This window comes from Chrysemys picta, chromosome 2, assembly GCF_011386835.1.
Source record: "Chrysemys picta bellii isolate R12L10 chromosome 2, ASM1138683v2, whole genome shotgun sequence".
Classification (NCBI taxonomy): domain Eukaryota; kingdom Metazoa; phylum Chordata; order Testudines; family Emydidae; genus Chrysemys; species Chrysemys picta.
Window position 1 is genome coordinate 90,413,936 of NC_088792.1, and position 20,255 is coordinate 90,434,190.

The 20,255-nt window shown below is 40.1% G+C and overlaps 1 protein-coding gene across 5 annotated transcripts in view; it reads left to right on the plus strand.

Annotated features, from left to right (window-relative positions):
- Positions 1 to 20,255, plus strand: part of ITGA9 (integrin subunit alpha 9) — a 291,253-nt gene that overhangs the window by 169,265 nt on the left and 101,733 nt on the right. For all 5 annotated transcript variants that reach the window (XR_010598391.1, XM_042860327.2, XM_005302712.5 and 2 more), the window contains exon 18: positions 16,293 to 16,443. Coding sequence is in view for 4 of the 5 variants with exons in the window: in XM_042860327.2 (XP_042716261.2) it covers positions 16,293 to 16,443 (151 nt within the window). In the remaining variant the exon portion in view is untranslated. The remainder of the gene's footprint in view (positions 1 to 16,292; positions 16,444 to 20,255) is intronic.

Consider the following 20,255-nt stretch of genomic DNA (forward strand, 5'->3'; position numbering starts at 1 on the left):
CAAGCTAGGGATGTTAAGTATTTAAAAAAATTAATCGCTATTAATTGCACTGTTAAACAATAATAGAATACCATTTAAATATTTTTGGATGTTTTCTACATTTTAAAATATATTGATTTCAATTACAACACAGAGCACAAAGTTTACAATGCTAATTTTATATTTATTTTTGATTACAAGTATTTGCACTGTAAAAAAAAAATAGTATTTTTCAATTCACCTAATACAAGTACTGTAGTGCAATCTCTTTATCATGAAAGTTGAACTTACAAATATACAAATGTACAAAAATAACTGCATTCAAAAATAAAACAATGTAAAATTTTAGATCCTGCAAGTCCACTCAGTCCTACATCTTGTTCAGCCAATCGTTCTGACAAATAAGTTTGTTTACATTTGCAGGAGGTAATGCTGCCCGCTTCTTGTTTACAGTGTCACCTGAAAGTGAGAACAGGCGTTCGTATGGCACGGGTATAGCCAACATTGCAAGATATTTATGTGCCAGATGCACTAAAGATTCATATGTCCCTTTGTGCTTCAATCACCATTCCAGGGCACATGTGTCCATGCTGATGATGGGTTCTGCTCGATAACAATCCAAAGCAGTGTGGACCAATGCATGTTCACTTTCATTATTTGAGTCAGATGCCACCAGCAGAAGGTTGATTTTCTTTTTTGATGGTTTGGGTTCTGTAGTTTCCACATCAGAGTGTTGCTCTTTTAAGACTTCTCTAAGCATGCTCCATACCTCGTCCCTCTCAGATTTTGGAAGCCACTTCAGATTATTAAACCTTGGGGCGAGTGCTGTAGCTATCTTTAGAAATCTCACATTGGTATCTTTTGTGTTTTGTCAAATCTGCTCTGAAAGTGTTCCTAAAATGAACAACATGTGCTTGGTCATTTTCTGAGACTGCTATAACATGAAATATATGGCAGAATGCAGGTAAAACAGAGCAGGGGACGTACAGTTCTTCCCCAAGGAGTTCAGTCACAAATTTAATTAACGCATAAAATTTTTTAACAAGCATCATCAGCATGGAAGCATGTCCTCTGGAATGGTGGCCAAAGCATGAAGGCGAAGCAGATACGAATGTTTAGCATATCTGGCATGTAAATACCATGCTGTATTGGCTACAAAAGTGCCATGCAAATGCTTGTTCTCATTTTCTGGTGACGTAAATAAGAAGAGGGCAGCATTATCTCCCGCAAATGTAAATAAACTTGTTTGTCTTAGCAATTGGCTGAATAAGAAGTAGGACTGAGTGGACTTGTAGGCCCTTAAGTTTTACATTGTTTTGTTTTTGTAACAAAAAAATCTATATTTTTAGTGGATCTTCACTAGACTCGCTAAATCGACACGGCTGCATCAATCACAGAAGTCCCGATCTACTCGTAAGTGTAGACATAGCCTTATGCTGGAAATGATGCTGGGTTTCTGGCATGTTCTACTCCTACTGCTCTTTTGCATGTGGGTCAGGTGTGCGGTACACCTGGAAATGATGCTACTGCATATATCAAGGCCCTCCACTGGGGATGGGACTCGGCGGTGCAGGGGGAGTGCTTGAAAATGATAAACTATGGAAAAACTCCAACCATTTCAAAAAGTTTTGGGTTTGATTTCATGTCTGGGCATGGGCAATTTGTAGAGTCTGGTGGCATTCATATGTACTGGTTCACTAATGCCTGAAATAAACTAAAAGGTTAATTTAGAACATCCTCAGAAACATGTCTTGAGGGCCTGGGTAAAGTCCTTTATGTTGAGGCAGAGAAGAGACATTCAGTTGTACTAAATAGAAAGGAGATTCTTTCTGAGGCTACGGATCATAGACAGATTCCTCTCTCTCCCCCCTCCCCCCCGCCCTTGCAGCTTTCTAGCTCCCAGAGTAATTTAACACAGCCTGTGCAGTTAGTGTCACTTCAGAGGGTCTTTATAAGTTCTGGCCTGGATGAATCAGTCATGGAGGGGGCTGCCTGCACTTCCTCAAAATTGCAATTTCCAACCTCATTGGTGGTCGGCCTTGTGCTCTACTTCCTTTGACCACAGCTCTAGAAAGCTTCTGTAAAAGCATACCTTCTTCTGCATGTTTGATATGACTCCACCACTGCCATCGTCATCTTCTCAATTGGTACAGGACTGCAATTTGCTGGGCTCGTCTAAGTATCTCCTCTCTACATACATGACCCCACTTCAAATCTATTTTCCTTAAACTAAAGAAACAAAAACATGACCTTTTAACATCTTGGATGGGAACGGTCTCCGCATCACCGTCTTAGAATTACTGTGTTAGTGAGACCTTGTGACTGACTGACTGGAGACTGCAAAATCTGGAAAAGGGTTGCATTTAAAAACTGATGGGCTGATAGTATTCATACCATATAAATACTTTGGCAATCCTAGTAGCACAACATGCAACCCTAAGGAGAACAGGAATAAAATATTTTCCAGTCGAATTTATTTTTATGGCTACAGCCTTTTGGATAGCAATAAGAAACTGGCCATGCATGCCAACCAACCAGCACTAAAAATGTAATAATTTAAAAAGCAGATTACAGACCCACTGTAATAGTTATATTGAATCTAAACTCCAATAACTTTTATATGTGGACTAGTTCCAACAGAGAGAGAACATTTCTCCTGATATATTTTTAAAAATACATTATTTAGTATTGAAAATAGTAGTCATAGATCATACACAGTATGAGAGATTTCAAAGGAACACAATGAAATCTGTTTTCTCAACAGAGAATGTCTTTTCCATCAAGTTTAGGTAGCAAGTCTTGTGCTTTCATTGAGTCTCTGTGTACCTGCTCATTTAGAACTTGAAGTGCATCTGTGTCCCCATAATGTGCTGGGTGAAATTCTCCAGCCTCTATTATGCAGGTGGTCAAACAAGATGACCACAATGGCCCTTTCTGGCCTTAAAATCTATGAATCTATGTCCCCCTGACTATATATGAGGAAAAGAACACTCTGGCCCTTTAAGATAAAACTGCAGTCGCCAGAGTAGCAGGATGATGAATGGGAACACACATCTTGTTTGACATACTTGAACTGGCTTCAGGTTCTGGTGTGATACCTGGCTATCTGGTCGTAGATTGATGCACTGAGTCATGAGGAATTTGGGAATATGCCTGTCTCCATGGGGCAAACCTAAAGACAACATGTCTAGGAATCCCATTGAAAAAAGAGTGCATGAATCCATATGAAAATGCTGTCTAGCATATGTTGCAGACATTGGAGCTTTCATGCACCTGTCCCAGTATGTGAGCCATGATCGGCGTGTGTTGAATCAGCAAATCCTTCTGACCATGTAGGCTGGATTTAATATCAAGATTGTCTTCTCTCTCAGGCTACTGTTTGGGAGCTAGCTTAGTGCTAGGCACTCAGGTGTCTTTTCAGCAAATGTAATGATACGTTCTAAATAGAGCCTGATAAGTAATGGAAACTGATCTAAAGTCATGGAGAATATTTGCTTTTGCTTGTGTATCAGAGAAGGTGTTTGGAAAAAATAGGCTATCCCATGAAAATCAAACAAAAGTTTGGAGGAAGGAATAAACAAAAGTCTGTTCTTAGAGCAGAATAGACTGGTGCCTTCCTTAAGAGATGCAGCTAGAGAGGAAATCCTGCATGGCTGTGTAAATGTAGTGGCAATCTGTGTACCATAGGAAACATAGTAGCATTACTATTTATAAAACAAAATAGTGTTGCTGTGGCTTGTCATATGGCAGCTGCATTACCCACTGGTGATGATTGAATTGACTCATATGTATAGTTTGGAAATCAGTTTTGGAAAGACAGAGGACTGCAAGAATCCTTGGATAAAAAAATGCTATATAAATAATTATTATTCATAAGAAAATTTCAAAGGCAGCTTGTGTCCCATATAATTCTGTGACATAAAGTTACACTTCATCTGTCATTAGAACTAGAATTGCTCACCAGCTAGAATATGTCTAGTTATATATCTGCCCTCAAGACCAAACTGTTTGGAGAATGAAACAAAGTTATTTTCATGTTGGCTTATACCCGATCTGCTGCTCTTATTACGGACCCAAATTTACCTCCCTCCCACACAAACCTGTTGTTCTCACTCTTTAGTACTGTAAATTATTTACATTGGAAATACAGAATTGTGAAATGAAACGTGTAGAACACCGGAGACGTTTGAGGAATGATAGTCCTGTTATATGAAGAATTTCAAGGTTTTGAAATTTTGTTTTTGTTCCTCACTGAATGAAAACAGAATCTTTCAAAAGTTTTTGCAAAATGCAATTTTGTTGAAAAGTCTGTTTTCAAATTGTAAAGGTCAGGTTTTGATTTGTGTGTCTCTTATCTCCGGAAAGGATCAGAGACTCTACCTGGGACCTCAGAAGCCTTTCCATTGAAAACTTAATTGAATTTGATACTTTTTGGCAAAATGTTTTAATTTCTAGGAAATTTTATTTTCCAATAGAAAAATTTTTCAACCAACTGCATAGAAAATAAAAAATTTTCTATAGAAATTTTTTCTATGTCAATTTGAGCAGCTAGGATGTGGCCAGAAAGAGCCTAATTCTGTTCCCACTAAAGACAAAGGTAAGACTTCCATGGGCATTGGATCAACCCTCAAATTCGTAGGCATTTCACTTGCACCAGTGAAAAGAGTAATTTCTTATAGGTGCTTAATCCCACAATCATTTGAGAGTTTTGTGGGTGCAAACTGTAAATGCAACTTATGGACACGCTTCTGCTCCCATTAAAGTCAACTGTAAAATTCCCTTTGTTTCAACTGGTGCAGGAACCTGTGCTTAAAAATGTAGCCCTGATAGTTTCACTACAACCCGTCCAACTGTTACAGAACCTGGGCAGAGAGAATCCAGAAGTAGCAGATAAATGTGTATTATGACGTACATTTCCTTTTCACCAATAACAGGGAAATAGCATAGAAAGTAGTTAAATATTTTAAGAATACAGATACTGTATGAGCCCCCCAAAAAGAACAAACAATATTTTGAAGATCAAAAACTTTTATTAGTTAGAGTCCATAGCCTTTAACTACAGATATTGTGATTTTTTTTTAAAAAGGTTTTTACATTGGTCAGATTTTGTAAACCAGCAGAGAAAAGCAGCAAGCTTGTGGCTTAGTGTAGGAAGTAACATGTTTCATAAATTTGACTGAGCTCATGGTACAGAGCTTATCTTGCTTTGATCAGACAACAGGAATTGGTTTTCAGTGAGGCCCCATGTTTCATGGCCTGCGCTTTGTGGTTTTCTGCCTCTACACAGTGTCTTAGCAAAACAGTGGTGATGAGGAAAAAAATATCCTTTCATTTGGAGCTTAATTACTTGTTCTGATAGGATCTATTTTTTCTTGCTCTGTAGGCCTTTATAGCAGATGAAGGGTGTGACGGGTTAGATCACAGAACCCCCCTTGGGAGCTGCCACCTGATGTGCCAAGACTACCTCTGGCCCTGCTTTCCTGCCCAGTCAGCTTAGGAATTCAGTTCCCTGCCTGGTTTGAGCCAGACTCGCTAACCTGCTGCAAACCCAGACCCATGTCTGAACCACGTCCCCTAACAGCTGTAGCCTTACCTGAAAGCAGCTAACAGAAGTGTTCTTGGCTTTAACACTCAGATGTCCAACTCCCAATGGGGTCTAAACCCAAATAAATCTGTTTTACCCTATAAAAAGCTTGTACAGGGTAAACTCATAAATTGATGGCCCTCTATAACACTGATAGAGAGATATGCACAGCTGTTTGTTCCCCCCCCAAGTATGAATACATACTCCGGGTTAATTAATAAGTAAAAAGTGATTTTATTAAATACAGAAAGTAGGATTTAAGTGGTTCCAGGTAGTAACAGACAGAACAAAGTGAATTACCAAGTAAAATAAAATAAAACACGCCAGTCTATGTCTAATACAGTAAGAAACTGAATACAGATAAGATCCTCATCAGTTCCAGAATGCTTCCTTTTACAGACTAATCTTCTTTTAGTCTGGGCCCAGCAATCACTCACACCCCTTGCAGTCACTGCCCTTTGTTCCAGTTTCTTTCAGGTATCTTTGGGGGTGGAGAGGATCTCTCTTTAGCCAGCTGAAGACCAAATGGAGGGGTCTCCAAGAGAAATAGACTTTCTCTTGTGGGTGGAGACCCCCTCCTCTCTCCTATGCAAAGTCCAGCTACAAAATGGAGTTTTGGAGTCACCCGGGCAAGTTACATGTCCATGCATGACTGAGTTCCTTACCAGCCAAGCCACATTCCTGGGAAAGTCCAGATGTGGATTGGTGTCTCCAAGTTCATTGTTGTCTTAAGTGTTTCTTGATGGGGCACTTACTGAGAATAGTCTTTTCTCAGAAAGCTGACCAACTGCTTCACTACAGCCTACTTAGGATCAAACAAGTATGCAGTCAATACTCATAACTTCGAATACAAAAATGATACATGCATACAAATAGGATTAATAGATGCAGTAGATCCTGACCTTTACGGAGATATGTTGCCTGGTATATGTAGCATAAAACACATTCTAGTTATGTTTTATTTTTATTTATATATATAAAAATATATATATATACACGCACACATTCATAAGCATATTTCCATAAAGCCTTATGGGTGGCACCGTCACAAGGGTTTTTATTCCATTTATTTTATCATGCCTTAAAAAAAACTTCATTAATCAATATTTTTATACTCTGTTTATCCTAGTCAGTTTATTCAGAGCAAGAGAACTTGCCAAATTATCTGCTTTACAGAAACCTAAAGAAAAATTCGTGCACTCTGGAATTTTATCAATCTCACTATTAGAAAGGAAGGATCAGTGCTCTCAGGGTCTGATCCAAAGTCCATTGAAGTAGGTGCTGTCACATGAAGTACATGTTCCAATATGATAGTAATTTACTGGGTCAAAGGACACGTAGAGTCTGTGGTCAGTTCCTAGGAATATCCTAGGACAGTATTAAGATTTAAGAGGCTCCTTTGTCTTTCCAGTTAGAAGAAGAAGGGTAAACGTGGGACATGCGGGGATTTATAATTTCCTATATGATGTCTCTCAAAATCATGCTGCGACACCACACTGTAATAAGAACAATTTCATAGCTTAGAATTATTTTACTGTAGAATAACTGACTGTCATTCCAAAGCAATTTGGTGTAACATAAGGCATAAAATGAAAATGCCTACTTTAATATTTTTGTACTTGTGTGTGAAGTACATTTCAAATATCATAGTATATATGTAACTAAATATTCATAGTTCATTGTTTCAAAGAAGCAGTCTTTTTATTCTTAGCCTCGCTCTATTCTTAGCTATAATCTGTTGCTAATGAGGTGCATATTGTATTTATGGATAATTTTGTTGCATCACATCAAGGATCTGATTTGCAGTTTCCTGAAAGGACTACCAGCAGAGCCAGTGATTAATCAGAACATAATGTAAGTTGCAGTAGGAGCATCATCTTAGGGAACTAGCTGAATGTTTTCCATTGTTGAATGTGCATTGGGATGAAGGAATAGTTCCTTGGTTTCCATCTGGCCAGTGGCACTCAGAGCATCATAAATCTATCACACGCGAAAACATCTATTGCAATGGCCAGTCCTGTGCCTGCTGAGAGTACAGTGATTGAAGCACTCCAGATGGTAATGGAACCAACGAGTAATGAGTGATTACAGAGCTCAAAAATCCAGTGGCAATAAAAGAATATGGATTCCTACTCTCTCTTTGCAATGGGCTGTTCTCTTCCAGTTAGGGTCTGTGTACAAATGAGACTTAACACAACTTTGTTCTGTAATAATCACCAGGATACATCCACTGCAATATGACTGTCCTGAAAATTTGATTACAGCAGGGCTTTCAAGATATGTGGCTAGTTCCCTTTTGAAGTGACTACTGAACTAATATAAAACCCTGCATTCTTCATGGACACCTCTGCATTGGTAGCCCATTCACCAAAGAGGTTGTAGGGCAGAGTACTGTTTCTTGGTCTAATAACCAATTATGTCAGGCTAAGCAAAGAGAAGGATTGAATTACTGCAATATTGTCACGTTATTTTAGCTGCCATTGAGAAATTGAAGCTCAACAGATACTGCACAGATTTACCAGCAGCTAGACAAATTTTCTTTTTTACTGCAGTTTACAAAATCCAATAAAGCTGAGCAGCTCTACAGATCAGCCATTGAGTTGCTTTGTTTGCGGAGAGTAGCAAAACGCTTGAAACAGAGGAGTTGCTGGTGGTAATGTTGTATGTGCTGAGTTCCATATTGATTCATTTCTCAGTTAAAAATATCTTAATTTAGCATATTTTATTCTTGACATAAATCACCTGCTACTGTGTAACAAATTCCCTGTTGCAACAAATTCCATACATTTTTATGAGTTTTCCTCCTTGGTTAAATACCCATTGGTTGTGATCTATAAACGACTGGTGTACAGGACTTTTTGTCCCCTTTTCCCTCTTCTGTGCTCAACCGAGCACACTAATTGATTCCATATTTTGCTCCTGCATTCCAGGAAGAGAAAACAAAATCCAACCTGTTTTGTCAGATTTCACTTGGAGTTCAGTTGCTAAAAGATTCATTTTTCCTCAGGAAATGTGTATTGCATGCTGTCATTGTTAAAGATTTAATCCATAGAAATTTCATGCCACAAAGTACTAAATTTCTCCTCAAAATGTATTACAGTACTTCTACTAGGCCTATCTATGCTAATCCACCATTGCAACATAACTCATTCCTCTGACCTTTTAAAATAATAATAAGCAGCTTTTTTTTAAAGTAACCAGTGTGGGATCCACATTGCATGTAGCACCTACCTCTTGTTCAGTGGGAGTAATTATTCCATCCTCTTATTTTACTGCTATCTGTGATCAGTTTCCTCTATCTCTGTTCTCATTTTAGGGCCTGATCCTGCACACCCCCACGTGAAAATCTTAACTCGTGTGCAATCCCATTGACTTCAGTGAGCCTGCTTATGAGAATAAAGTTACCCCAGGATGTGTGCGCAGAATCAGGGCTTTTGATTATAGATTCGACAGGGATGTTGTGCCTAATTCTCCTTTCACTTACCCTGTTCTTAATCAGCAGTAACTCCACGGAAATCAAGAGAATCCCACTGATGTAAAAGCAGCATGAGTGAGATAAGAATCAGGCCCCCTTTACCCTTTTTATTTCTGCCTGTAAAAGCTTACACATATCTGTGGCTCTGTAGAAATAAGTAGTAATATAAGAAAGTTACCTGTTTTTTGAAGAGTGTAACTAGAGCGAGGGGTGGGAGGATTTGCTCATATACTGCACATGTAATTTAAAATGTAAAAAATTGAAAGTGTATGTTGCTGAACACTGGCATGTCAGTTGGGATGATGTGAGATTTATTTGAAGAACCTGAATTTGGGAAAGAGGATCTATTTGGCATTCCCAGAGAAGGGCTGAGAACACAGTAACTAGCTGTAACCATTTTCCTTAATCCCACAGCAGTAACCTCTCCTTTGTTGCAATCCCCCGGTAATGAACAGGGACGTCAGCCAGACAGTATGTAATCTTTTGTGCCTTCTTCTCCTGGACCATTAAACTGTGTTCTTGTTTTTTTTTTAAAAGTGGACATGGAAAAATTGGATCAGACTTTCACTTTCTGTGACCTAATCCTGGACCCCAGTGTGTGTACAGAGTAACTAGCCTGTGTGACAGGATTGTTTCCATAGGGACCAGGGGAGTAAAGAATCCCCCTCTCCTCTTCCTCATCATGCAACTGTAGTAATATAGCCCCCATGCAAAAAGTGCTGCTCCTTCATCTGGAGAATGGTTTGATAATCAGCTAGCCACCAGTCTTCCCTAGCATACCCTGTACACTGAAACTCTCTGCCCTGGGGCACAGGAAGTCCTGCAGAGCTCTATGGTCCACAGAGGCTGTAGATCAGAGTCTCCAAGTGCTGACTCCTTCCTTTCTGGAGCAGATCCCACCAGTGGGGTGTGTGTGCGGGGGGCTGCTGAGGAGACAGCAGGATTTTGGCCCCCCCTAAATTATGTTAACAAAGGACCAATCAGTAGCTCCTCCAAGCAGACACCCCAGCTTTAGTCCAGATTGACTTTCGGACTGTGAGAAGTGACCTCGAGTACTTGTGGGAATGAAAGGGGCAATAACAGAGCTATGCAACATCCAGTGGTTTTGCTTCATGTGGGTTTGTGTGAACTTTTTTTTTTTTGGTTTGGATTTGTTATGAGTCTGCTACCCCTAAACTTTGCAATTCCCCCCAAATCAAACACAATCTAAACTGCCGATCTTCATATGTTTTCCTGTCAAAGCCAGGTGAAGCAGCGAGTTTCGTCAACTTTCAGTGCAAAACCATAAGTTGGTCATGGTTCGCCCAAAGGCTTTGCAAATTTCTCTAGAGAGTCTTGTCTGAGTTTAGAGTTGGTAATGAAATCCCAAACGGGATGAATTTTGCATAGTTAGGGTGTTTGTTACAATCATTTCCTACAGCTGTAGTTAATATTCAGTGCCTTGTTATGAGTGAGGCTGAACGGTGGCATTGCATGCTTGGAAGCGCTCTGCTTTTTGCCTGTTGCAGGACAAATGCTGTTTACTCACCTATGCCTTCTCAGCATTAGCAAAAATGGGCCCTTTAATTCTCCATTGGTGCAGCTCCACCCATAGAAGTTAGGACTCAGATGGGTTTAGCATTTGTACCTATGTGTTGTCTGATCCTGTTCAGTTGATCCTGTCTGCACTACAGCTTCTACTGTGTGAGGGATATAAGACTTGGAATATCAAAGGGGAAAATGGTGACACAGACCAATAGGGTAGGAGAAAGTCCTGTTGCATTCCTTCTCTGCCTTGTGAGTAATCTGCAAAGGTTAGGGAGGTTAAGCACAATATGTGTTTTTTACTGACTACTAAAGGAAATTGGGGGATGAGTCCAGGCTTACCTTTTTTGGAATGTAGATTATGTCTCCCCAGATGCACAGTAACTAAAGCCCCATCATCTTGGGGGGTGAGGGAATGAAAGTTGTAGATCTTTTCTGGTATCTCTATCCTTTCCAGTCTTTCTTTCCCAGATGATTGCAGCATAACGGTGTGAAGGCAATGCAAAGGGGATCAAGGATTGGGACCGAAGATGAGAGCAGGTTAAAAGAGATACCTGTCATGTCCTGACATTTTAGAATGGTTTCCTTTTGTTAATAACTTTAGGGGGGAAAAGGAAAATATTTCCTTTATATACTTTGTGCTAGAGCCAATGAATTAAGAGTCAGGGGAAGGTTTTAGTTAATTAATCTAAACCTGATCCCTAGAAAAGGGTAGGAGCCTGATTTTTTCCTAAGGGCTGACCATCACACATCCCATCCTCTTTAAATCAATGGGTCTGCAGGTATTCAGCACCTCTGAGTCTTTCATACAACTTTTACCCAGCTCTCCACTTATACATACTGTGTTGCATAATTATATTCTATTCTTGTTTTAAAATTTGCTTAGTGATTGCTCGTTGATGTTTAGGTTTAGATCTATGCTGTCTTATTTTTATATGATCTGTCTTGACTTGACCCACGTATCTGGGGAAAAAGGTTAGCCACTTTTAAATTTTTCATTAAATGAAAAATAAAACAAAAGCCATTGTTTGATTTTTGTTCCTTAGATTGTCTTAGCTTGTCGTAATGAAGAATGGCTTAGTTTGTTTTCTTGTTTCCATAGGGTGACAACATAGCTTTACTGACATATTTTGACTCGGCAGCTAGCCTGTTTAATGTTCAGCAGATGCTGGAGAAGGATGGCATCATATTGGTAGTACAGTTCATACATCACAGCAGGCATTCCATGCTCAATGACATCATGCCCCAGAGCAGTAAACAGGGCTCGGGAGCTCCCCTGCCAATAGACAGATTCTTTTTCTTAATCCATTTCTTGCTGAAAGTGTACCTGATTCATTCCAGATGTACTCAGATTTAATGATTCAGGAAACTAGTCTCTTAAAATGAGACTTAAACACAATCTTCTGTTGCATTTCTGATGAAGATCTGAATTCCTGTCAGCTTCGAACCACTGGGGGTTTTCACAAAGTTCAGTAAGGCTGTGAATTTGATGTTGGTGCTGTAATCAGTGATCAATTAGTGCTATCTTAAAAATCAGGTTTTCCTCTTCTATGGAGGAATATATTGTGAAAGACTTGTGGCTAATTTAACATCGCCACAAATGCCTTCCTTCAGATATAACTCACTGTAACAGATAATGGCATTGTGGAAAGTAGTAACATTATACTGACGTCCAGTACTTATTTATTGTTATTGCCTGTGTCTTTAATCTTTTATTAAAAAATCATTCGGAACAATTGTTCTACTATTCAGAGTTAAATGACCACATTCTTTGATTGTGACTGTGTTAAATCTGTAAATGCTACAAAATCAGAGGAATCTTTTTCCTATTGTTTGCATGAGCAGAAATAAAAGTAAGTTGTTTATAGGACATGGAGTCAGTCCTAACCACTCTCCCTCTCAAATAATGGCAACTTCTAGACATTAATGATTAGAGAGCATTGCAGCTAGCATGTCCTTCACTTGATGAATCCTTTGTTAGTTTTCATCACTTGCTAAAGCAACACATACATCCAGATTTTTTTCTGTGTACTTGTGATTACTAGATGATCCTAGTAGTTTGCCATTTATGTCTTGGTAGGAGAATTTGTTTGCCTTTCAATCGTAAATGTTTAAGATTGAAGCATTTGGCCTCTTGAATTCAGTGCCTACTTGGGCAGAAGTCCCATTGACTTCAGTGGGAGTTTTACTGATGTAAAAATCACAAGATTAGACTCTAATTGTTTTGACATTTTAGTTTCAAATTTTTAGTGGGGTCCCAGCCAGGGCAAAAGTTGCACCTTCGTTTGTTTGCATCCATAATTGTGAGAGCAAATCATGCCATTTATAAGGTTATGTACCTGCAAATCTGTTACTCAGCCATCTCAGTGGTGGGATTAGTGCTTGCAATTAACTGCAGCCATAAAAATGCAGGCACAGTTTTTGCAGTTTGTATCGAAACAGTGAGAAGCTGTCATTTGAAATATGGGCCTTAATTTTAGAATGTGGTGAGCAAATAAAGATTCTAAATAAAATGGGCTAAGAAGATAAATGCACTAGAAATACCTCTTTATTTTGTGGACAAGTCCTGCAGAATTTACAATGATGAATTCATAAGGATCAACTTTCAAGAAGGTGTCTAGAATATTTTACCCCAAATTTACTGCTCAATCACAAGTTCCCCAAACCAATTTGGGGAACTTGTGATATAACTGTGGATACCAGATTCTAGAATCTTCTTTAGCTGCAGATGTGTGAAGCATAGTGTCTTTTCTCGTGTTAGTTTGTGTTACCACTTCAATACCAGAGGGGTAGCCGTGCTAGTCTGAATCTGTAAAAAGCAACAGAGGGTCCTGTGGCACCTTTGAGACCTGAAGAAGTGAGGTTCTTACCCACGAAAGCTTATGCTCCCAGTACTTCTGTTAGTCTCAAAGGTGCCACAGGACCCTCTATTGCACTTCAATACCATTTACCAGGTGAGCCTGTTCCTATAAGAAGCAACAAAGAGTCCTGCGGCACCTTATAGACTAACAGATGTATTGGAGAAACTGCTTTTGTAGTTTCTTCTCCCTTGGTTTTCACACCTCAACTGCTAGAAGAGGGCCTCATCCTCCCTGATTGAACTGACCTCGTTATCTCCAGACTGATTCTGGCCTGCATATTTATACCTGCCTCTGGAAATTTCCACCACATGCATCTGACAAAGTGGGTATTCACCCACAAAAGCTTATGCTCCAATATGTCTGTTAGTCTATAAGGTGCCACAGATCCAGATTCAGATCCAGATTAACACAGCTACCCCTCTGACACTTGTTCCTATAAGCTCATCATGTGTGGAAATCAACTTGAGGTCTGGTGGGCTCTGTGTAGTACATTGAATGGATTGGACTCTTAAACAGAGGTAAGCTAAAGTCAGAAGTGAAGGTGCAAAATCACATTAGATAAGTCCACTCATGTAAATTAGTATTGTTTGAAGGTTTCCTTCTGAGTTGGGATTGAGTAAAGCAGAATGTGCAAACATAAGACCCGTGTAAGTCCCAGGCACAGTGGTTCCTTGATAGAAATCCTAGTAGACTCCATAGGAGTTCTTATCATTTAAACTATTTTCAGTGTTGAAACGCTGCTTGGTCAGACAGCAGACTTCTCGACGATACCGTGTGTGTGTGCATGCTGCTGCAGGCATTGGTGATACCTACCATGGTGTGGGTGCATGTTAAATTAATGGTAATTAAAGGATGTTTTTGACTTTGCTGCTTGCACCTCATCTGAAATTCCTTATTGGCGCTTTTCCCTGACATGCCACTAGAAGGCTCTTTTCTGAGCCACCACACAACTCCTTCCCAGTGACATCCTCCATCTTTTCCATGGTAACTAAAGGTATGGCTACACTATAGGGACTATAGCAGCATAGCTACAGTGCCATAGCTATGAAGGCATAATACTGTAGTCTGCGGTGTAATATCGCCTAGGCCGACAAGGCCTAGGCCTAGGACAGCAAATTTGCAGGGGCGGCAAATTTGAGCACCCACGGAGAAGATCCCCTCCCCGCTCCCCCCCACTCCAGTTCGCCTCCGCGTCCTGTTTCTCTCCTCTCCCTCCCAGTGCTTGCACTGCGAAACAGCTGTTTCGCGGGGCAGGGAGGGAGGGGGGCAGAGGGGGAACATGGTGCGCTGGGGGAAGAGGCAGGGCCAGGGCGGGGATTTGGGGAAGGGATTCAATAGGGGCAGGAAGGGGGCGGAGTTGGGGCGGGAACTTTGGGGAAGGGTTTGGAATGGGGGCGGAGCAGGGGTGGAGTCGTGGCGGGGCCAGGGTGAGTGGGGCGGCAATTATTTCAGGGCCTAGGGTCGGCAAAATCATTAATCTGCCACTGACTGTAGTGTAACAGCCTATGCTGATGGAAGGGGTTTTTCTGTCATTGTAGGCACACCACTTCCCCAGCAACAGTAGCTAGGTTAATGGAAGCATTCTTTGATCAACTTAGCTGTCTCTATGCTGGGGGTTAAATCAGCCTAGCTACATCACTCAAGGGGTGGATGTTTCATACCCCTGAGCCATGTAGCTATGTTGACCTACATTTTAAGAGTAGACCAGGCCTAAGTGGAACTGGATTCCTTGTACACTAATGATCAAATCCAGATTGGTTATGTTTAGGCTGCTTTGGCACCTTTGTTTATTTTCTAAATTACATTCATCATACAACCTTTTACTTCACTCCATTACCTCCATTTAACTCCTAGTACTATGTTTTTGGGTGTATTAACACTTTATCTTATGCTTATTTAGGAACTTTTCTGGTTCTAGACTGGCCACTGCCTAAATGTACTGCAAATACCTAGTGACGTGGTGTGGGTGTGAGAGAGAGAGAAAAAATGTGGGATAGATGTATTTGCTTTGTGTTAGCACCTAGGAGCCCCATATCCTGCTAGTTCTTTCAAAAACACAGACCAAAAAGACAATCCCTGCCCCAAAGAACTTCCAATCTGATTATTATTCAGTGGATGGTTATAACGTCTTAACGTTCCTTTTCAGCATATAGTTGATTTCTAGATGTTGACTAGCCCTCTTTGGTTTTGTCCTTTTCAGCAGAGGAGTTCAAAGTAAGAGGATTTTCAGAAAGTTACTATAATGTTAAAATAACTTTACATTTTTAGGAAACAAAATAGAAAAGCATTTATCTTTGAATATTACTATAACAATACTTAGCCCCTATGTAGCGCTTTATTGTCAAAGCACTGTATAAGCCATAACTATTTAATCCTCACAATAGCTCTGTGATGGTACAGTAGGTTAAAATAAGGTTTCAGAGTAGCAGCCGTGTTAGTCTGTATCCGCAAAAAGAACAGGAGTACTTGTGGCACCTTAGAGACTAACAAATTTATTAGAGCATAAGCTTTCGTGGACTACAGCCCAGCATATGCATCCGAAGAAGTGGGCTGTAGTCCACGAAAGCTTATGCTCTAATAAATTTGTTAGTCTCTAAGGTGCCACAAGTACTCCTGTTCTTTTTAGGTTAAAATAAGTATCTCAGTTTTACAAAGAGGGGTTAAGTAACTTGCCTAGGGTCAGCAAGATAGCCCGTGTCAGAACAAAGATTAGAATTCAGACATTACTGGCACCCAGTCCTAAACTGGTACCATTATGTACACATCTCACATGTGATATGCATTTTAATATTGATTTTGGTCTCATAAACAATTGAAGGTGGAAGGAAGAAAGAAAGGCACTAACTTGTGTACTCACTTCTGATTACAGTGTTGATGAGAAAACCCCCTATCTGGCATTGGGAGCAGTAAAGAACATTTCACTTAATATCTCCATCTCTAACATTGGGGACGATGCCTATGATACCAACGTGTTCTTCAACTTTTCCAGGGAGCTCTTCTTTATCAAAATGTGGCAAAAGGTAAGAAAGGACAATCTCCCTGAGGACAGGATTTATAATGTTACTGCTAACATACCTAATGGATCTGGGGACAAATTGGGACCCACTGTTAAATAGCCACATCTCCAAGGAACTCTGAGAGGTTGTACCTGCTTATCTTTACTTAAGCTATTTGTTTTGTGAGTTTAATCGGTGTTGATAATGGACTTTGTATTTCTACACATCATATCGGACTGATGTATTGCTGGTGCTGAGATGGCTATGGGAATGAAAAAGAAAGGTGGTTGTTTAGAAAGAGGTTGGTTGTTTTAGAATTCACAGTAGAATGTATGGAATTGAAAAACAAAAAGAGTCTGAGTTTTGATTTCTTCATGTTTAGATTTAAGCCTTTTTCTCATGGGCATAATTTGATGTAGGAATTAAGTTATTTAAAAATCATCATTTAAATCATCTTTTAACATAGAGGTGTGCCAGAGATGGTTCTGAATGGAAGTAACACATGTTAAAGAAATTGTGAAGAGCAGAGACGGTAAAATATAAGGGGAATTTTTATTATTTACTTTTATCCCAAATGGCTTTCACAATTGTTCCCTCTTTGCTGAAGGTCTGCTATTGCTTATTGGTCTTGTCATGCTGAGCTAACATAGAGAAGTTAAAAGCTACACCACTGGTGGGGCAAAAATATATGGGTGAAATCCTGACCCCATTGAAGTCATGGGGCCAGGATTTCACCCATATATTTTAAAGACAGATAGTTTTTGGTTATAAGGAAAACTCTTCCACTCTAGGATGAGGAGGTGGGGAAACACTTCTAATGGACAGTAATTCTCTTAGCCTTCAGTTTTGAGCATTATATTCCATTTCAGTTACTTTTACAAACTTCAGAGCAAGAGTTCTGTATTGTAATGCTCCACATCAGACAACGTACATTACATGTATGCTGTAGCTCTTTGTCTAAACAAACAGAAATGACAGCTGCCAGTACACACTGTGATGTAAAACTCCCGTTAACATGTAGATTTCTAGGGATTGTCCATTGGAGTGTTTCCATTGACTTCAGTGGGAACAGGACCAGGACTCAATAGATGTGCTTTGAACAGTTATATAGTTTCGTTCTGTAGCTAGGGTTGAATGTCTTTTACACATGAAATAATTAGACTACTAGAGGCACTTCATTTGTTCCTTTTGGCAAGTACTGTCTGGGAACAAGCTAAAGATGATACTCTGTTGCCATCAATGATCTAGCTTGCATCCATGTCTTACGCAGGCCGGAGGTAGATGTGAGGAAGCAGTTTCTGTAAGCAAATGAGAGATTGCTTTAAGGTTTATCTCACTCTTTAGTGAATCTTTCTAATATAAATTAGCAATTGTTAAGAAAATGTGCACCACAGATCAAGTGAGCGTATAGTTTTACATTTTCAAAATCCCTTTGCTATACTGGTTGCAGTGTAACCTCTGCTCTTTTTTTTTTGATGCGCCTGCAGTTCGTTCTCTCTCTCTCTCTCTCTCTCTCTCTCTCTCTCTCTCTCTCTCTCTCTCTTTAAACAACTAACTACTTTGAAGAGTCTCATTTAAAAATGATAGAGTGACAGGAGTGCTGTTGTGCAGTTTTACTCTACAGCAGTCTCTTTCACTCAACTCTCTCATGAGCATAAAATACTCTGCATTTGGCCTCATAGTTTATCCAGATGGGAACTGGATTATAGCTGTGCAGAGACTGCATCAGTACCAATGTTACTTACTCACTTACCTCTGTGGATAGAATTTGTCTGAAATATTCTTAATCACAAATTCCATGGTCCACTCCCATCTTCTGACATCTATACTCAGTACACATTGTAATACTTTTAAAAAAATACATCTTTTGTTCCTGGTTGAAAATTGCCCAGGCAAAAATCCAGACATAAAATACCAAATAAAAATGATGACTCACAAGAATCCCCCTAGTGGAGCCGTTTTGGAGTGAAAGAGTCTATTGTTGCACAGAAACTTTTAGCAACAACTGCCGTTTAATGAATATCACCCAAGTGGAGAGGGACCAACTCCATGATATTCTTTCTCAGCAGAGGGGAACTTTAGGGTAAAGAACACATGGCTAGCATGATGGGCTTTAATAATCTTCCTCTGATATTCTTCTTGATGTACTGTTAAGTGTCTCTCTGGTTTGTTTTCAGTGTGTCTCCAGAGTAATGCCTCATAGATTTAAATACAATGAACTTGCATATGGTGGTTATAACTACAAGTGAGAGGACAATAGTTTGAGGCTTTAAAACAGCCACCATCTTAAACAAAACAAAATTGGTGTATAAGGGACATTGAGACAGAATGCCTAAGATTATGGCTTAAGGAAAATGTTGGCCTAACTCCGTAATTATTAAAGTAACATTTACTTAAACAAATGTGTTATTGTTGCTGCCTTTTTTTTCTTGTGGAAGCTGAGCATGCATGAACTATGACAGTGACATTACTTGGCGGAGCTACTGTTGCTTCTCATGGTGTGAAAAAGGGTACACTGACTGATATTGAAAAGACCTCATTTATTCCCCTGTCTGTTTTTTCCTTTTTCCTCGACAGCCAGTTGTCCTCCGTGCCATGGATGAAAGCCCAAAGTTTTCTTTCCGTAGCTTCTGACAGCCAGTCCTTTTAATTGGGAGACACATTAAGCAGAGACTACTATAAGGGATTGGCTTTTCAAGCCTGTACACTTACTTATTATTTTACTCCATCTCGAATCCATTGCTTCTCACCATTATTAAACAGACTCAACAGTGAGTGTCAGCATTGCTGATCACTTGACACACCCTTTTTTTAAAATATGGAAAATGTTCAAACATAGACTGTAGTCACAGTATGCAAAACAAATAAAATAAAAATATAAAGTTGCATAGATATTATATAACTGCTAATAACAGATTTTTTTATATATTTTATATATTTTTTTATATTTGATTTAAAAGAATTTTTAAAAATTCGTCTCTATATCACTCCCTGTTAAGGTTGTCTGATCTTTCTCATGATAAAACCCTGGTTTCAGTTGCTTATAGCTTTGCTAAATTTTAACCATTTGGGCTGAAATTTTTCATTCTAGTTATCTGTCTCAAACTGAATATTGTAGGAAAATTTCAGCCAAAAGGGTTCAGCCATCTAATCTGGGACATGGGCTCACCACCTCTAGGCTGAGTTACATTGGCAGGAGATTGTCCATGTGAACCTGTTCTGAGGATAATTAGGACATCAGTCTCCAGGGCTATTAAAATGAAACTTTGCAGTTCTGAATTTTTAAACTGGAAGGTTCAATGAAGGTGTTTTTGGTTGGTTGGTTTTTTTATTTTTGTCTGTTTTGAAGTTTGACATAAAATGCAGGTTTTAGAGGAAACCCCCCACCCCCCAGCCCAGCTGCCTCTGGTGAAGTGCATCCCCAGGACGTGGGGTGCAGTGTGCTCCAGCGCCCCCTGGAGATCCTTTATCTCTGCCCCTATGGCAGCCCAGGAGGCAGGGATAAGGGATCCCTGGGAGGCAGAGGGGAAGTTTGGGGGCTGGCTCCCACTCACCGCCCTCCCAGTGCATGCTGCCTGGGTGCCTCTGCACACAGCCCCAGGGTGGGCAGGGGGGCCCAGGAGCAAGGGACAGAGAGCAGAGCAGGAACGAGCAGCTGCCCTGTAGGGAAGGGGAGCGGCAGAGCTCCCCGCTCAGCACGGCCAGAGGAGGGATGATTCCCAACATGCTGGCAACTGGGAGCTGCCCTCACACCTCTCAGGTTTGCTCCCTGCTCTGGGCAAGCTCTACACAGCAGCGAGGAGGAGCCGGAGCATTTGGCCAGGCAGTAACGGTGC